The sequence below is a fragment of the Triplophysa dalaica genome, chromosome 13, assembly GCF_015846415.1.
Source record: "Triplophysa dalaica isolate WHDGS20190420 chromosome 13, ASM1584641v1, whole genome shotgun sequence".
NCBI classification, from domain to species: Eukaryota; Metazoa; Chordata; class Actinopteri; order Cypriniformes; family Nemacheilidae; genus Triplophysa; species Triplophysa dalaica.
In genome coordinates, this window is record NC_079554.1 from 19,319,605 (window position 1) to 19,336,471 (window position 16,867).

Below are 16,867 nucleotides of genomic sequence, written 5' to 3' on the forward strand. Positions count from 1 at the left end.
GAGCTGTCTGATTGGACGACGTAGTGAGCGCGAGCTCGTTCTGTTTAAGCGCTGTTCTGGGATCGCTCACGAGTTTCGTCATGAATTGGTTACTGTGGGAAGAGACGTTCGGAGGCTGATTTCGGAACAAATTAAGATCTACGCTGAGAGGTTCTTACGTGAGATGTGATTGGCCGCCGCGGAGTAATACGTAATATGCGTAAATCATATGATTGGAATTGCGTTTGATAAATAAAAACGAAATATATTTGTTAACTTTAAAAAGATTTAACATATTATTACTTTACTCAAAAGAAAATACGTTGTTTAACGAGAAAATTGTTTATTAAAGGAGATGTGAACTTGTTTGAATAGAGGATTAAAACGACTTTTACACGTGTATTATTGAATTTTATTATTTTTTAGTTTACCTATTTATAACAGAGGCTGTGAACTTTATAGGAAAATTGACAAAAAACAGTTACAGGTTTAGTTTACACATTTGATTTCAATGGGGTCCAATGTTGTCCAAGTTAACCCTCTTTAAAATATCTTTAGTCTAGTGACCCAGTTATGAAACAAAGAAGTGTAATTCATTTTGACACAATAGTTACATTCATAAGTGAAAATCTGTTTATTGTTTATCCTGATGAGAATGAGGACAAAACAGGCAGCAAAACAAGACTGTACATGAATTATAGGAACAACGTAGTTATGTTAAATATAAGGTGTAGTGTTATAAATCATAATCCTATTCTTCGTTATCTTTGTGTTCGGCTTTGCTCTCCAGCAATAACTTCTTGGTCTGCCTCTCACCCCAGATAACACAATCCATCTGGCTCAAGTCTATTTGACGTCTGCATTTACATCTGCAAGATACCTGCAATACATAGTTTGCTCATCTGCAATATGTCTCGGAGACGTCTGAACGTCTGTTATATGTCTGTTAAAGATCTGGAGATCTGCTGTGTAAAAACATCTGCTAAACATCTTAGAAAGAGCAGCTTTACATCCATTCTAAATCATAAACATCTTACAGAGGTCTTCTAGATGTCTATATGACGTCTGACAGCAGACATCTCTGAGACGTACTGCAGATGAGCAAACTATGTATTGTAGATGTCTGTAAGATATAAATGCAGACGTCAAATAGACGTAAGCAAGATGTATGTGTGCTATCAGGGACAGGTGTCTTGTGCCAATAAATAAGCTCGCCATTCCTCAAGAGACGCATGGACAGGCTCTCTGCAGAAATCAGGGCTGATTTCCACATGTTTTGCTAAAAGTGTCTTTTTTATCTTAAGCAGTTCACAGCTACACTGCCACGGGTTTCCATCCAGAAATGAACCTTCAGTTTTGGAAGCAGTTTCAGAGCAGGGAGGGAGGAGAGTTTGTTGTTCCGGAGGTTTAACACCTGTAGTTTCCGGAGAGGTCTGAGCTCACGTTCGTGTATTGTGTCAATGTTGTTTTCCTTCAGATCCAAACGGACCAGTGTCTCAGGAAGCCTGGAATGAAAAGGATACGAAGAGAAACACATCAATGAAACTTTTGAAGTTGTTTCACGTTTGTTTTCTTTATTTCACTTTCTACAATAATATAAAAAACAGATCTGTTGTAAAATGAATGAGTAACGATATTATAAATATAAAGCAGAACATATTATCCACACTAAGTCAAATCACATGCTTCAATATTCCTTAGGATTTAAAACATTGTACAGAAGAAAAGATGCAGAACTGATGCTGTCAGTATTTTTTAAACTGTATTCAATTATTCATCTCATTGATTATCCTGCATTTAATTATAAATGCTATAGGGCATCTTAAAATACATCGATATATATGCATACCCATATATTAACTACAGACATTACTTACCCATTAGGGATAGCAGAGAGGAGATTCTGTTCTAAAGCAAGATTAGAAAGTTGCATGCAGTTCCTGAACGCACCGGCTTCAAAATTGCGTATGGTGTTGTTTTCCAAAAAAAGATGTTTAAGTTGATTCATCCCCGCCAGTTGCTGATAGGTGACTTCCTGAATATTGTTCTGCCTGCAGTCTAGGTTTTCCAGTTTAGATCCCAAACTGCCAGGAAGTTCTCGTAACTTATTTCCCGCTAACTCACACACAGAGAGGCTAGGCAGACGAAGACTCCAATCCACTGATATTAATTTATTAAAGCTGACACCTTGAGTCACAAGGTTGTGCATTTGATACATATCACGATTTCTAAGTGATTGGATCTGATTCCTGTCCAGGTTTAGATGAATCAGAGATTGTGGAAGACCGTGAGGGATTTTGGTTAGGTGGTTCGAAGACAAATCTAAAATCTTGAGAAGATGCATTGAAGAGAAAAAAGCAGAAGGTATGGAAGAGATACTGTTGCTTCCCATGCTAAGGATATTTAGCGTTGGCAACCTGGGGGCACCGTGTATCGACTTAATTTTATTGACATCGAGGTAGAGACTCTCAAGGTTTTCAAGTAATGATAAGGTACTGGCACGCAGAGTGCTTATCTGGTTATTCTGGAGGTGCAAGATCCGTAGCTTTTTGAGACCCACCAGGGAAGATTCTTGGAGGCTGTGTATCCTGTTGTGTCCCACATGAAGGATTTCCAGGCCAGGGGGAAGACCTCTGGGAAGGTGTCTCAATTTGTTTTTTTGAAGGTCCAGAGTTCTTAATGCAGTGTGAGATATGAACATGTTGTCATCCATCTTCTCGACCTCACCTGATGAAATTATGACTTCTTCAAGACCCGGCCGACCAGAGAAATCTCTGGCCTATGGTCAAAGCATACATGGAATGAATAAATCCGAACACATTTAATAAAAGATAATAATAACAATACTTAAAATAACATGAATTACGATTTTTCAAATGTAGAATAAAGTGGCCTGATAAGTTATTCACAATAAGTTTACATCAACATCGTTTACATGGTTAAACGTGGATGTGCATGACTAAAGAAATAAACAATTACCTTCAGCTCCTTGAGATGACTGTATCCCAGGTTTATCTTCCTAAGATCTTTTGAGATGCCCAGTTGTACAGACTGAACCCTGAAACACTGCACAGAGGATGTTTGTTCACAGAAGCAGTTTTTCGGACACATGTGGGCATTTTGAGAGTACAGCAAAACTAAAAGAAAAAGGTTAAATATCATCCTTATAGGGAAGCCTTACACACTATCCTGAAGCAGCGTTTTGAACTCCCAGGGTTTAAATAGCTCATCCAGATGCCCAGTTGTGAAAAAAAGACTCCTCTGCTTTATTTGGAACAATGGCTTAGATCACTATCTTGGTTAGAAAACAACACTTGACACCGAGAAGGAACTGACATACAAGCATAAATCGTCCTGTTTGTTAGAAAACTTGAGAAAAGTGCTGATAGAACTATTCTCAGTCTAATCTTTAAAGAAATGCATTTCCTCTGGATGAGTTTTGTCCTCTCTTCCACTAAATAAACTTAATTTGCCAAGATGAACAAATAATTTTTTAATTTTTTTTTTTAATTAATTTTTATAGCCCAAAAAGCTGGCAGGATGTGAATCAAAGGCTACACATAAATTAGACCTAAACGTTTATAACGGAACCTGAATTCAACACATTGTAACATTTCACATCCTTTGTAATGAAATCTTCTTATGGATAATATTTTTATAATTAGACTAATATAATTTTACAAACAGTTTGAATTGTAAACAAAAAAAAACTAAAACAGAAACGAAAAATTCCCACGAAATTCCCAAAGTTAAAACACGCAGGTTTCCTTCGATTCGCACTGCGGTTCACTGACTCAGCGATCGATTCGCTCGCCTATCAGCTGCTTTCCTCATCGACGAAGCTCATCGTGTGGCAGACCAAACGAATCGATCCGCGCTGTTGACTTGTGTTCGATTTCGGATTTCCTGGTCGGATGAGAGAACGGAAAATCCCTCAGCAAACACCACTCTCATCACGAACACTTTCACTATCTATCCGTGAACAATCCCACCGTTAACGTAACTTAAAAAGAGAGTCGTAGCCCGCCGAGAAACAAGGAAATCTGAGTTTATTTGCCTCTTCTTCCTGGATCCGTGTCAGCGTCGAATATGTCCGCGTCCGCTGGCGGTGCCGCGTCTCCGGGTTCGGCCCTCTCCGTCGGTCCCGCTACGGCTCCCGGCTCTGGCATGTCCATGTTCCGGTGGCTTGAGGTGCTGGAAAAAGAGTTCGATAAAGCGTTTGTGGATGTCGATCTGTTAATGGGAGAGATAGATCCGGATCAGGCTGATATCACGTATGAGGGCCGTCAGAAGATGACCAGTCTAAGCTCGTGCTTCGCTCAGCTCTGTCATAAAGCACAAACCATCTTTCAGCTTAACCACAAATTGGAGGTAAGAAACAAGATCCTGATCATATTCTTGAGGATGAAACGTAAAATATTCATTTATTCATTTAGGAGAGCGGTTAGTTAGGCTGCTGTCATACATGAAACTGATCTACGATGTTAAAATAATAGTAACAACAACAGTTAATAAACGCATTATGGTAATCAATGTGATTTTTCTTTAATATATATATATATATATATATATATATATATATATATATATATATATACATATATAAACATGGTCTAATATCTGACCTCTCATACCACGGTATATCAAAATACCGTTGCATTAGCATGTGATTTCACCGTGGTACTATTGCGATACTTCTTTTGGAGTGAAAAGGTTTTGTTACCCATAGATTTTTTTCTGTGGCTTTCTTTATTCCTGTATTATATCGTTTAAGAACAGCTTAAGTTTTGTATCTATGAAAAGATCTTGAGTCACTTTGGATAAAAACATCAGCTAAATGAGCACATGAAAATCAAAAACCCAACCATTAAGGTTCATGTCTAATGCATCATGTTAGTGTTTTAAAACAGATCATACACACTATAGATCCTGGACTGTCCGGGTAAGTCAGTGATGGTAGATAATAGTTGGTTGAGTTTTGTATGCTAAATAATGCAAGTGTGCATAACAATGTCCTGTATCTGTCTTTGAACACTTCAATTCAAAAGACATGCTGTCATGGTTTAGTGTCACGCACATAACCATAATAGTCATTTGGTTAAAAAATGTTGGTGCCGCATTCATCATCCACCACATACTGTTTGCATGTGGGCATAAACATGACCAGTACGCAAACATTGTTGATATAGTTGCCAAACTACAGGATCTATAGCTTAAACCTGTTAAACCTGTTTAGCCAGATTCTGATCCATCTTATTTTTTATATGACTTTAATACCAACAAACAACTGCCTTTTAAATGATATTTCACCTGTCACCCTTATGTCATTGGCCAGTCATGTTTGAACTAAGTATAGTTGCCGTAAAGTTTACTATAAGCCCCGCTGTCCTATAATATTCCATCCCAGTCTGGATAATTGGCATCTTGGCTGTGTGTGTGTTTCAGCCGTCTCAGGAGACCAGCTCTGGTAATCTGGTTTTGCCAGACGCTTTTTTAAAATCTGTTAATGGGTTTTGATCAAAGCTCCCTATCCAATTTAAAAGCTTTATTTTCTTCACCGAGGGAGATCCATATTTTTTGCCATTGTGGAATGAATCAGTGTACTATGACTCAATTTCCACAGTATATTAGTGTGGGTGGCTGACTGAATGTCTGTCTGAATGGTTGATTTGGCAGGTGTAGAGGTCAAACAAACAGACATCACTTCACTGCTGAGCAGAGCAGATTAACACACAGCTTGATAAAACCCTCACGCTGCATGAGGAGGGCCGGATGGTGAGGTTAAAGCTTCTAGTAAAGTGCTGGTACCACTCCATGGTATTTAAAGATTAGCGTGGGGAGTATTCAGAACCCCTGGTATTACATTTACACACATGAATTTGGGAGACGCCTTAACATTTTTTTTAGATAAAAGTATACACATATTTGTAGGTCATATACAGTAATTTTCCACCCAAATGTCATAATAGAAAACAATCTCTGAAGACGACTGTATGAAATGTCTCTGTGTGCAATGAAGACGCTTTTTCCTCTAGTTGACTGCTGCATCCCACACACTGAACTCCCTTGATACACTTCGGAGCCTTGTTTTGTTGAGTCACAAAATGTTGTTTTATATTTAATTCAAGAGGAGCATAAACACTATTAATTAAAAGCACATTTCACAATCTCCTCTATATCACAAGGTCGATGGTTTGACTCCCAAAAAGCACACATAGTGATAAACTGAATTAGCTTTGGTTTAAAGTGAAGTAAACAATAAACATTTTCTATTTGGACGGGCTGCAGTGTGAATTTAAAGTATTCCGAGTGGATACTGGATTCAGATTCATCACCTCTCTTCTTTAGTATTTCCATTTCAGTGTTGGGACATAAAAAGCAAAGTTTCTCTGCCGTGTTACTGATGAATATGAAGGCGGCACGATGCAGGCCGGGAACATAAATAATTGAGTGAATTTCCTATGAGATGGATTTAGGTCTGTCTTGACGCAGGCACGTTACCTACGAGGCTGAGCTGTTTCCAGTGGCACTGGTGTCAGAATCTCATTATTTACTCCGTCTGTGGTTGTTGATGGGTGCGTGGGATGAGAATATGTTCTTTGGAAGAGAAGATGTTGGAAAGAGGAAGCAAATACAGCTTTCCTGTAACACAGTGGTTTGAGCATGGTGCTAGCAACACCAAGGTCAAGGTCGATCCTAGGGATTGCACATACTCGTATACAAATGTATAGTCATGCAATGTAAGTCGCTTTGGATAAAAGTGTCTGCCGAATGCATTAAAATGTAAATAAATATTTCATGCAAAGCTGAATTGCCTGTTTTTTTTTTACAAATGTCTGCAAGAACTTGATCAAATAAAGTGTCCTTTATTTAATTTCTTCATTTACCCTAAAACCGTGTGATGGACTCATATTTAACTTTTTAATTCTGTTTCTTCCTGCATTTGGCCTCTTTCAGTTCCACCCTTTGGGTTAATGTTGGATGAGCTAATATTAAGGTTGCAGTCATACTTTAACCATTCTGGAGAGAGGAAAGATGGTGTAGTACTTACATCACACTCAGATGCTGTTTGAATCAGCACTCTGTCTCGGCATGATTCATGAATCTGGGCAGGCTGGTTATTAATACTTTGTGTGTGTGTTTCAGGCTCAGCTGGTAGACCTGCGTTCAGAGCTGACGGATGTGCAGGCGGAGAAGGCAGTTGTGGAGGAAGAGGTCCACGAACAGCTTCTGCAGCTTCATGCCATGCAGCTCAAACTTCAAGCCAAAGCCGGTCAGACGGTGGACTCCGACTCCATCATGGACAGGATGGTGGGTGCAACATCTTGCTACGGTTTTATATTTGTCTAGCTAAACAGAAACAATGTTATATAGCCACAGGTTTTATGCTTTGATTAATTCGCACAAAGTGACTTGCAGAAAGATTTCAAAGAGACGACACGTTACACATGCTGAGGACAAATGAATCATTGGCTCATTATATGGCCAAAAGTATTTGTGGACACCTCATCATAAAACATCTCTTTTAAAGTTTATAACGTTTTTGTTGCAATAATCGCCTTCATCCCTTTGCTAGGGATTTGCTCTAGATGTTAGGACACTGATGGTGGAATTTGCCTCCGTTTAGCCTATGGAAAGGGATTGATGTCTGGCATTGATGTTGAGTTTTTGAGCATGGTTTATCCCAGCTAGTTTAGAGCGGGTTTGAAAACAGGGTTTTCACCAGGCCATTCAAGATCTTCCACTCCTTTATTAGAAGCGAATCTTGTCAAACCAGGACTTTGACTTTTACACAGAACTGTGGCTTTAGTCAAACAAACCAAAATTGTATAACAAAGTTTTTAATGGTCTAGACTAGTGCTTTCCAAACTGGCTTAGGCTAAATAAATATTTTTGAATATATGTAGCTTCTGTTACACACTCTGATATCATTTGTAAATAATATGCCGTGTTATGGATTAGAAATACAATATGTTTATTTATCATTTTATCTTATCCAGTATATAATAAATATAATTTGTGGTAGCCCACATGAAAAAAATACTGTAGTATACTTTAGTATTTACAAATATTTATTAATGTAATCCAACTAACGTATCATACACATAATATTATAATACACAATCCGTATAAACATTGTTAGAATCAGCTTTAAACTAGGGAAAACACTTCCTATAATTTTGTTGGTGTCAGGTCATGTGTTTTAGTACTTTATAGTATTTTTGTCAAGATTCAGTTATTACTTGGTTTATGCTGGATTAGGGAGACGTTGTTTGACATGCCCTCATCCTTAAAACCACAAACCTATACAAGGTAAAAGAAAATTGGAGGCACCCAACAGTTAGCCATGCACTTCACGCTCCGTGAGGTTCTCGTGGTTGACTTGTCACTTCTAGATTTATTTACTTCACCGTCCCTTACATCAGCCCTGGGCAGAAATCTGACAAACTGACTGCATGTCTGCAGGGATTACATGGCAGTGCGGTTGTTTATCTAGCTGTCAACATTGTGAGTGACTGGAAGAGGCAAGTTCACTTATTAGAAAAGGATGTCCACATACTTTTGGGTGTGTAGAGTATAGAAAATGTGCATTTTCAAAATCGACTTGTCCTGTAGTGTTTCAGAGCATGATGGAAAGAAACAGAATGAAGGAGTGTCGACATTCGTTTTAAAACTTTCAACTTTCAACTTAACATGGTATTTTAAAAAGTCAACAATAATGGCAGAACATTAAAACATTGTGGACACATGGCTACGGACGAAATTTCTTTGGTTGTCGTAACGCTAGTTGACCGTTGTGACAGTTTTTTTAAAAAGGAAATGCGATCGATCGCTTTCCATGTCATTCTGACGGCTTTTCCCATCTAAGTGGGTCTTGGTCAAACCAGATGTTTAGCCTCGGTCAAGTCTTCCTAACATAATCCTGCTATCATAAGACTGACTGAAGATGTTTCTGTAACCTGCTTTGCGTTTTAACACTGCTGCGCTAACCTTTGATCCTCTCTTTCTCTTTTCAACCTGAAGCATGTTCCCTCAGTGGAGGAGATGGTAAGTTTGCATTGTTTTGAGTGCATGTGCATCCCATCCTTGCTGTTAACGCTCTTTCTGTCCATTTCATCCATCTGTCACAAAAGCTTAATTTTCTGTTTGTGTTTTGGATTAGAAAGGAATAGTTCATCAAAGAAGTTCATGGAAACTAGTGATCTCATTAAGGTCATGTGATTGCTTTGCATGAGAAATGGCATTAGGATGAGTAAATAATGACCAAATGTATATTCCAAGAAATGAAAGTTCTTCCATCTTTTATTTACCCTTATGTCTTTTCAAACGTCTATGATTTTCTCCTGTCGAGCAAAAAAGATATTTTGAAGAACCAAATAACATTTCTCAAAATATCTTCTTTTGTGATTCACAGAGTTAAGATTCATGAATCTAATGAGGGTCAATAAATTATGATTTTTTTTATGAACTATCCCTTTAATAGAGATTTGAGTATGTTTTAACTGAAGAGATGTCATGTAATATCATCTTCATTGCCTGGATTTGTGTCACACTATTAGCGAATATGTAGTTACCAAATCTACATTTGTTACCATTTTTACCACAAAATACATCACATGTGCCTTTGTGACCTACAGAAAGTTTGTGTTTGTCTACCAATCCTCCCTGTTTGTCATTTGTACTTTCTGGGAGGTTGATACTCAAGACTTCCAACTGCATGTCCTTCTTGGGCTCTTTAGCTCATCAGAACGACAGTTATCTATGTGGATTTGATGTGATTTCTGCTGTCAGACCTGTCAACAAACCACCTGGACACTCCTGCGATCCACCCCTTTAACTTCTCTCATTCTAATCGTTTGTATTTCACAGGAAAAGGAACTAAAGGCCAGTAAGAAAGAGAAAGTGAAGGAGGCCAAGCTGGAAGCTGAGGTAAAGTTGCTGAAGAAAGAGAACGAGGCCCTCCGCAGGCATATCGCGGTACTACAGGCTGAGGTTTATGGAGCCAGACTAGCAGCCAAATACTTGGACAAAGAGCTGGCAGGGAGGTAAGACAATATCTATTGGTGTTTACTCAGTTAGCTTAAATTATCCAATTATCCTCGTGAATTATACATCCACTATCCCCTGAACAAAAGTTCTGGCGTCACTGGAAAACGGAGTGCATTTCATTTTGTTTCAGGGTTCAGCAGATACAGTTGCTGGGGCGAGACATGAAAGGACCAGCTCATGATAAACTGTGGAACCAGCTTGAAGCAGAAATTCACCTGCACCGCCACAAAACAGTCATCCGAGCCTGCAGGGGGCGCAACGACCCCAACAAGCCCTTGCTATCACCCGTGGGCCATGTAAGACAGCCAAGTTCATATTTTTTTATGCTACCTTCACATAAGGGCTGGGCGATATGGCAAAAATGTAAACTCAATCGTTTTTTTCTATATTGATCGATAACGATATTTATTTCGATATATAATTCATAAAAATAAATATTTTCATTTATAATAATGTATGTAAAATAATCTATTTTAAATACAGTTTATTAACGAAACACCTGCGCACAATATTGTGCTGCAATAATGTCTTGCTCGAGTAGTGGGATTCTTTTAAAAAGGCATCTCACATAAACTGTAGTACATTCAATGCAAGCATCTTACATAAAAGGTTCAATCTTTCAATGTGGTTTGTTTCATATTCACCAGCTCATGTTAGCAGATATGTTAACGTTAGATATAAAAACGTTTGTGCTTGAGTTTCAAAGTAACTTGGTTGTAATTGCGACTCAAGTTTGTTTTGTTAAACCGGCGATTGCAAAGGAAAATAAGACACTTGATAAACCTCAAAGTTAGTTTCACGTTCGTTTCCGCTTCCAGTCATGTTTTCCTCCACATGTCGAGTTATCTTTGGCAAGTGCGGTATGGAATGGACTTTGTACTTTGACGCGCATGCTAAAAGCTGCACGATGAGTTACTGTTGTTGTGTTTATTTCTGCTGTCTGTAAGAGTGTAAGATTAATGCATATCGAGTTAAAATGCCAATATCTTATTATCGTTATCGAAAGAAATTTGATCACGATTTGATATGATATTGTTTATCGTCCCAGCCCTACTTCAAATGCTCTCGGAAATTCGATAATTCCCACTTCAACGTCTAGATTTGTTAACATTTAAAGTATTAATAACATTAAAACATTACTGTTACTAGTGATTTAGTAGCATTAAAACTTAGAAGAACAAGTATGTGGTAACATTAAAAAGCACCGTTCCATAAATGAATTCCAGGTTGAAGTGGGAATTAACAAATTTCAGAGAGCATGTGACGACAGGATTAGTCTCAGCTGAAGACCATTGGCTGAACGTCAAAGACACACTTTTCTGGAAACATTTCTTCATATTCAAAGTCGTCATCTGAATGGTTAAATTATTTAAGATTTCCGGGAGACGTGTCGCTTTTTTTAAACTGCCTGGAAACAACAGGAAGTTGATTTCGTGTTTACAATGGTTGCAATAAGAATTCATTGTGATAGACTAAACGCTTAAATTCCATGCCTCTAAACATGATGCGACACAAAACAAAATGTGATTGGTCAGATAAAAGGCCTCTTGGGCAGGCCTTGGCCAGAGAAAGCGGCCAAAGTTACCAGACCTTCAGTATGGTATTATATGTATATATTTTCTAAGACCTACAAAAACTTCTGCCTCTTTTGCAAAGCAGCTTTACCATAAAGAGTACAATATATGACTGTCATATCTAAAGCCTACTGTATGTTGTCTTCTCCAGGACACGGACTCCTTGAAGAAGACACAAGGAGTTGGTCCTATACGCAAAGTTGTTCTGACCAAAGAAGATCACGAAGGGCTTGGAATCTCCATAACAGTGAGTTCAAATTTTGCCTGTATATAAAGTAAACCCAATCCACCCTTTTCTTTTGGATGATATTAAATGAGCCATCAATGGATAAGCGCCAAGATCAAAGTCCTAATTTAATATTTGCATCCCCGGAATAACCCAGGGCGGTAAAGAACACGGAGTTCCCATCCTAATCTCGGAAATTCACCCCACCCAGCCCGCAGAACGCTGCAGAGGTTTGCACGTCGGCGATGCCATCTTAGCAGTCAACAACATCAACCTGAGAGACGCCAAGCACAAAGAGGCAGTCACCATCCTTTCACAGCAGGTGAATGACACACGCAGAGCAAACCGGCTGTTGTTCGATTCAGTTTGCTGCTCTGTGAGCGGCCTGTCACAACAGGAAAAGCGTGTGACCTATCATTTATCATTAGACCTGTGGATTCATCCCACACCCAATGCTTACCAAATGTTAAAATGCTCTCGTGAAGTGTAAATAGGACCGTTTCGCTTTAAATCATAGTTCCTTATTGCACGATATAACAAACAAGTCACTACCCTAGAATGATAACTCTCTTCGGAGCAAAGGTTATGTTTACCTAAGATAACAAACACTCACACCCAATTTTTTAGAAACTCACAAGATTTTTTTTTCTATCCAGAGGGGGGAGATCGAGTTTGAGGTGGTTTATGTGGCTCCGGAGGTGGATTCGGATGACGAGAACGTGGAGTATGAAGACGACAGCGGCCATCGGTACCGTTTGTACCTGGATGAACTGGAGGAGGGACCAGGAGCCAATCAGAACAATGGCAGTGCTGAACCCACCTCCTTACAAGGCGAGTGATTATAATGAGAGCTACACAATTAAATAAATCAAGATATTCTCTATTTGTCTCTTAAGTCAGTTAAATGACAGTAAACTTGCCCATATCTGATTTGTTTGAACAATCGTTTCAATTTGCAGCTTTAATAGTTAAAAAAAAAACATAGCTTCAAACAGAATCATTAAATAAACCACCCTCTTCTTTTCCTCCGCAGCTGTAGGGAAGCACTTAGCGAACAACAGAACAGAAAATGGAGATACAACCTTGTCAAGTGAGAGTCCTTCGGAAGAGAAGATCTCCAAGACAGAGGAATCAACAGAGAGTTCTTCTTAGGTCTCCAGATACAAAGAAAAGTCCTTTAGATTGAAGAGGAGCACCTGACGTGAGAAACAGAAAGAGATTGCACATGTACAATTTGTAACATAAAAATATACTGATGCCGTATGAAGAACAGACTGTTTTGACTCTGTTCACTGGAAATGAACCACTCAGAGAAGAGAGGACTGTTACTCAGCGGACATGGAGGACTGTTCGCATGTTTACGTCACCAACTTGATTTAGTTGTAAAGAAAGTTGAGGGGGAAAAATCATATTCTCAATCTTGTTTGTGTATCTTTTCCATACATATAATGACCTTCAGTAGGTGAGTTGAATCTCAGCTGATGTAGAGGTCCTTCTTAAAGGAACAGAATACCCAAACTGAAAAAATTCTGCAGTTCTTTGTAAAAGTGTCCCGAAAACATCTATGCTGATGTGATTTCTAAAGAGATTATTATTCGGTCACAAGAACTGAATAACGTTTTCTTAAAAATACAGCATACAGGTACGGACATGAGAGTAAAAACAACAGAATTTTGAAGTAAACCTGATCCTTAGGTGAGATGGATATAACGAAAGTGTTCGTTCATACAAAACATCAACAGTTTTAATGTTGCACTTTTAGTCTAGTGTGAGCCTGTGCTGTTAAACCTGCTTAGCTGTACTCCACTAAAGCAACGACACAAGAACGATGTCACTTCCTGTTTGGGGATGACAGAGACAGAAACAGCGCATGTACACGCGTCATGTATTTACATTACACACAGTCTCCACATTCGTTCAAGCAAAAAAGTGGAGAGAACTTTAATGAAACATCCGGGTTATATTTCGCCCTGATTTCTATTCCTCATGTGACAAAGAAATACACCTTTAGCTTTTCTTTTGGTTTTAAGGTGAAATTAATACAAAAACCTCTGATAGATTTTCATTGTGATATTTTCTCCTACGTATCCTGTGAAGTATTTTTGAACGACTAACCCGAGCAGCGTCCGGTTGACCTGACAGTGTCGCTGAACGTACTTACATACTGTATTTACAGTGTTTTTGGAAAAGACTACCGATTATTATCCAGTTAAGTGGGTGTGTTTGCATTTTTAGATAGCAAAATGACTTATTTAAATTAATTTAATCCAAACCTATATCCTCTTTGTTTTGCAAAAAACCTTGCTCTTGTTTTGAGGATTCTTAACGACCATCTTCCCCTATTCTGTGTGCGTAAAGTAAACTCTAGTGCCTCAAATCTGTAAATTGTAACATCACTACTGTATAGCTCGCTAGAAGAGATTTCTATAATCAGTGTTGCTTCCCTATTATTCGGTTATTTAACATATCACTAAACTCTCACGCTCTAAATAAACATGGGCTGTATAGCAATAAAAATGCTTATATGTAGCCTGTATACAATACACATCAATTATTCATGATCATTACTGTTATATTCTGCTGTTTGTTACCCCACTGTATCTTCACAGGTGTTTTTGAGATGTTAAGCAGATGACCACATGGTCTTCTCTTATCAGTATGTGGACTGGTGGGCTGATGGTGTTGCTTTTCTTTTTTTGTTACTGATTATGGATTGGGGTGCAATGCGTCCCCCCGGGGGGCTATGTTCTTCCCACACTGCCAGTGCATGGCACAGCACAGACACCATAGCAAAGTATTTTAATCTGGTTTATTTCTCCATTTATCTTTGTAACACTGCTTTTTATTTCCAATGTCATACATTTCTGAAACACGGGAGATTTGGAAACAATGTTCCAGATGTAGTTGACGTATGACTGGATTCAATAAACTTATTTGCCCACGATGAAAAATGTATTGTGCGTTCATAAATCTAGTATTTACATATGTGACCCTGGACAACAAAACTAGTCTTAAGGTTCAAGTTTTGAGATTTTTACATCAACTGAATGCTGATAAATACGCTTTCTTTTGATATATGGTCTGGTAGGATAGGACACTATCTGACGGATCAACAACTGTTTACAAAGCTGGAATCTGAGGGTGCAAAAAATTGAGAAAGTCGCCTTTGAAGTTGTTCATCTGAGGCACTGTAGCAAGCCATCCATTCACAAAAAGAAAGTTTATATACATTTACAATAGGAAATATATCAAATATCTTCCTGGAACATGATCTTTACTTAATATCCTAATGTTTCTTGTAAAAAAAAATCAAAATCTGTATTCTTGGCTATAACTACAAACGTTCCCGTGCTACTTAAGACTGGTTTTGATGTCCAGGCTCACATATTGCAGTACTCCGTTCAAACAGTGGGAGGCGGTACAAGAGCAAAAATATCATAATTCATAATTTATTAATTTTATCAAAATTAATGTCACGTTTACCTTCACGTTGTTTCAATTCCGTATGAACTTCTGAAGAGCGTCACCGTAAACTTTTCCCCAAACTGATACAAATGAACGAGAGCAATTCAATCACTTAAAAAGTGTCAAAGTTGTCCTAACGGCCCACGTGCAGTTGACTGAACGCGCAAAAATATAAATAACGTTAAATTATAACGAAATTTTGGTGGTGTCCGAAACCAAAGTGTACATTATCGAGTGCACTTATTTAATACCGCATAATAAAAACGAGTTAACAACCGATGAACCAACTGTGCAACTGAGCTCGCGCAAATTGAATTCCCGCGTCTCGCCAGAAGGTGGCGCATGTGGTCAAACGTAAACGATTAGGGGCGATTTTTGACACGAATCCTATGCGCGTACTTAATGTTGAATGTCAATATCCGTTCAAGACTCATACCTTTGTGTCTAAATTATCAACTTTAGTAGCCAAAGGTTACGGAAACGTATTGTTTCGCGCTTAATCAACCACGAATGACTCGTCGTCTCGAAACTTCCCACACGCCGTACGTCAATACCACGTGTTTATACGTCTGTCTCCACCTACCACTTGTGATCGAAACACGAGACGGATTTTAATAGCACGTGTTAACAGTAATTGAGCTATTATCACTGGCAAACGTTCAAGTGCTGTTTGACGATTTTTAATGTTGATTCCATGAAGCCAATGGCCGTAATAAAGCATATTTAAATGCATGCATTATGAGAGATGCTTTTATTTAATCTATAGGCTACATTTTCTTATCTAGCCTATATCATATGCCAGCATTATATACACATGGCCTTATGATGACATCTGTGGCAGTCGGCAGGGCCTCTGTTGTGTGACCGGGTTACATGCTTGGGGTTTGAACAGAAGGGTCACTATCAGCTAACACTACATTGTGACATTCTTTTCATTACCACACACACAGGGTTCTGGGATGACATCCTGCTTCCCAAAAACTCACAAAATGCCGACGTGCACATTTTATTGCGAACAGACCTTCACACGGCAGGTTCAACTGCTGGTGCTTTTATTCGGGTTTGAAGACAAGAACGAACGCGTCATTGAGATTCTCCGCACTTTAACACAGCAGCATGACAAGATCCTCATGGGCATATCAAATCTTAACCATCGATCCCAATGCAAATCCCAGCAACATTTCACAGAAATGAAGACCCGTCACAGTAATCTTGAACACGGATTGTCCCTCAAACACAGCAGCGATGCCCAGATCTTCAAGAATGTTAAATAATCATCAAATGCTTAAAAGTAACATTTCTTCTCTTCTTGTGTCTTATCTAAATATACAATTCGAACATGTACATACGTGTGCACTCTTTTACACAATCTAAATCAATGAGAGCAGGACCAAATAACATGCTTTGTGGTAATGGAACAGTCATTTAGCACTTAGAAATGAGACGATGTCCAAAAGCAAAGACATCAGGACAACCGTTGGCATAAAGGAGAGATGAAATGCCTTTGGATTAAACAATGCTATAGGATTCGAAAGCCTGTCTATAGACCTTAGAAGGACAGCCAACCCAAAAA

General features: G+C 38.6%; 2 protein-coding genes across 3 annotated transcripts; one reads left to right on the top strand and one right to left on the bottom strand.

The window, feature by feature from the left end:
• Window positions 1–605: 605 nt before the first annotated feature.
• Window positions 606–4,081, bottom strand: LOC130434010 (nephrocan-like). The gene is made up of 4 exons (XM_056763834.1): window positions 4,037–4,081; window positions 2,959–3,045; window positions 1,857–2,758; window positions 606–1,484 (listed from the first exon to the last, which is right to left on the bottom strand). Exons 3-4 carry the CDS (start codon window positions 2,690–2,692, stop codon window positions 1,274–1,276), a joined length of 1,047 nt encoding a protein of 348 aa, XP_056619812.1. The 5' UTR covers window positions 2,693–2,758; window positions 2,959–3,045; window positions 4,037–4,081; the 3' UTR covers window positions 606–1,273.
• On the top strand, window positions 3,149–15,262 carry gopc (golgi-associated PDZ and coiled-coil motif containing). Of its 2 annotated transcripts, XM_056763830.1 has the most exons (9): window positions 3,149–4,350; window positions 7,126–7,290; window positions 9,004–9,027; window positions 9,850–10,025; window positions 10,160–10,325; window positions 11,755–11,850; window positions 11,987–12,151; window positions 12,486–12,660; window positions 12,863–15,262. In XM_056763830.1, the coding sequence occupies exons 1-9, from the start codon at window positions 4,069–4,071 to the stop codon at window positions 12,979–12,981; spliced, it is 1,368 nt and encodes a 455-aa protein (XP_056619808.1). In that variant the 5' UTR covers window positions 3,149–4,068; the 3' UTR covers window positions 12,982–15,262. The 2 variants fall into 2 exon arrangements, with proteins under 2 accessions (XP_056619808.1, XP_056619809.1); XM_056763831.1 differs by lacking the exon at window positions 9,004–9,027 and having other exon boundaries at window positions 3,153–4,350; window positions 12,863–15,261.
• Window positions 15,263–16,867: the final 1,605 nt, after the last annotated feature.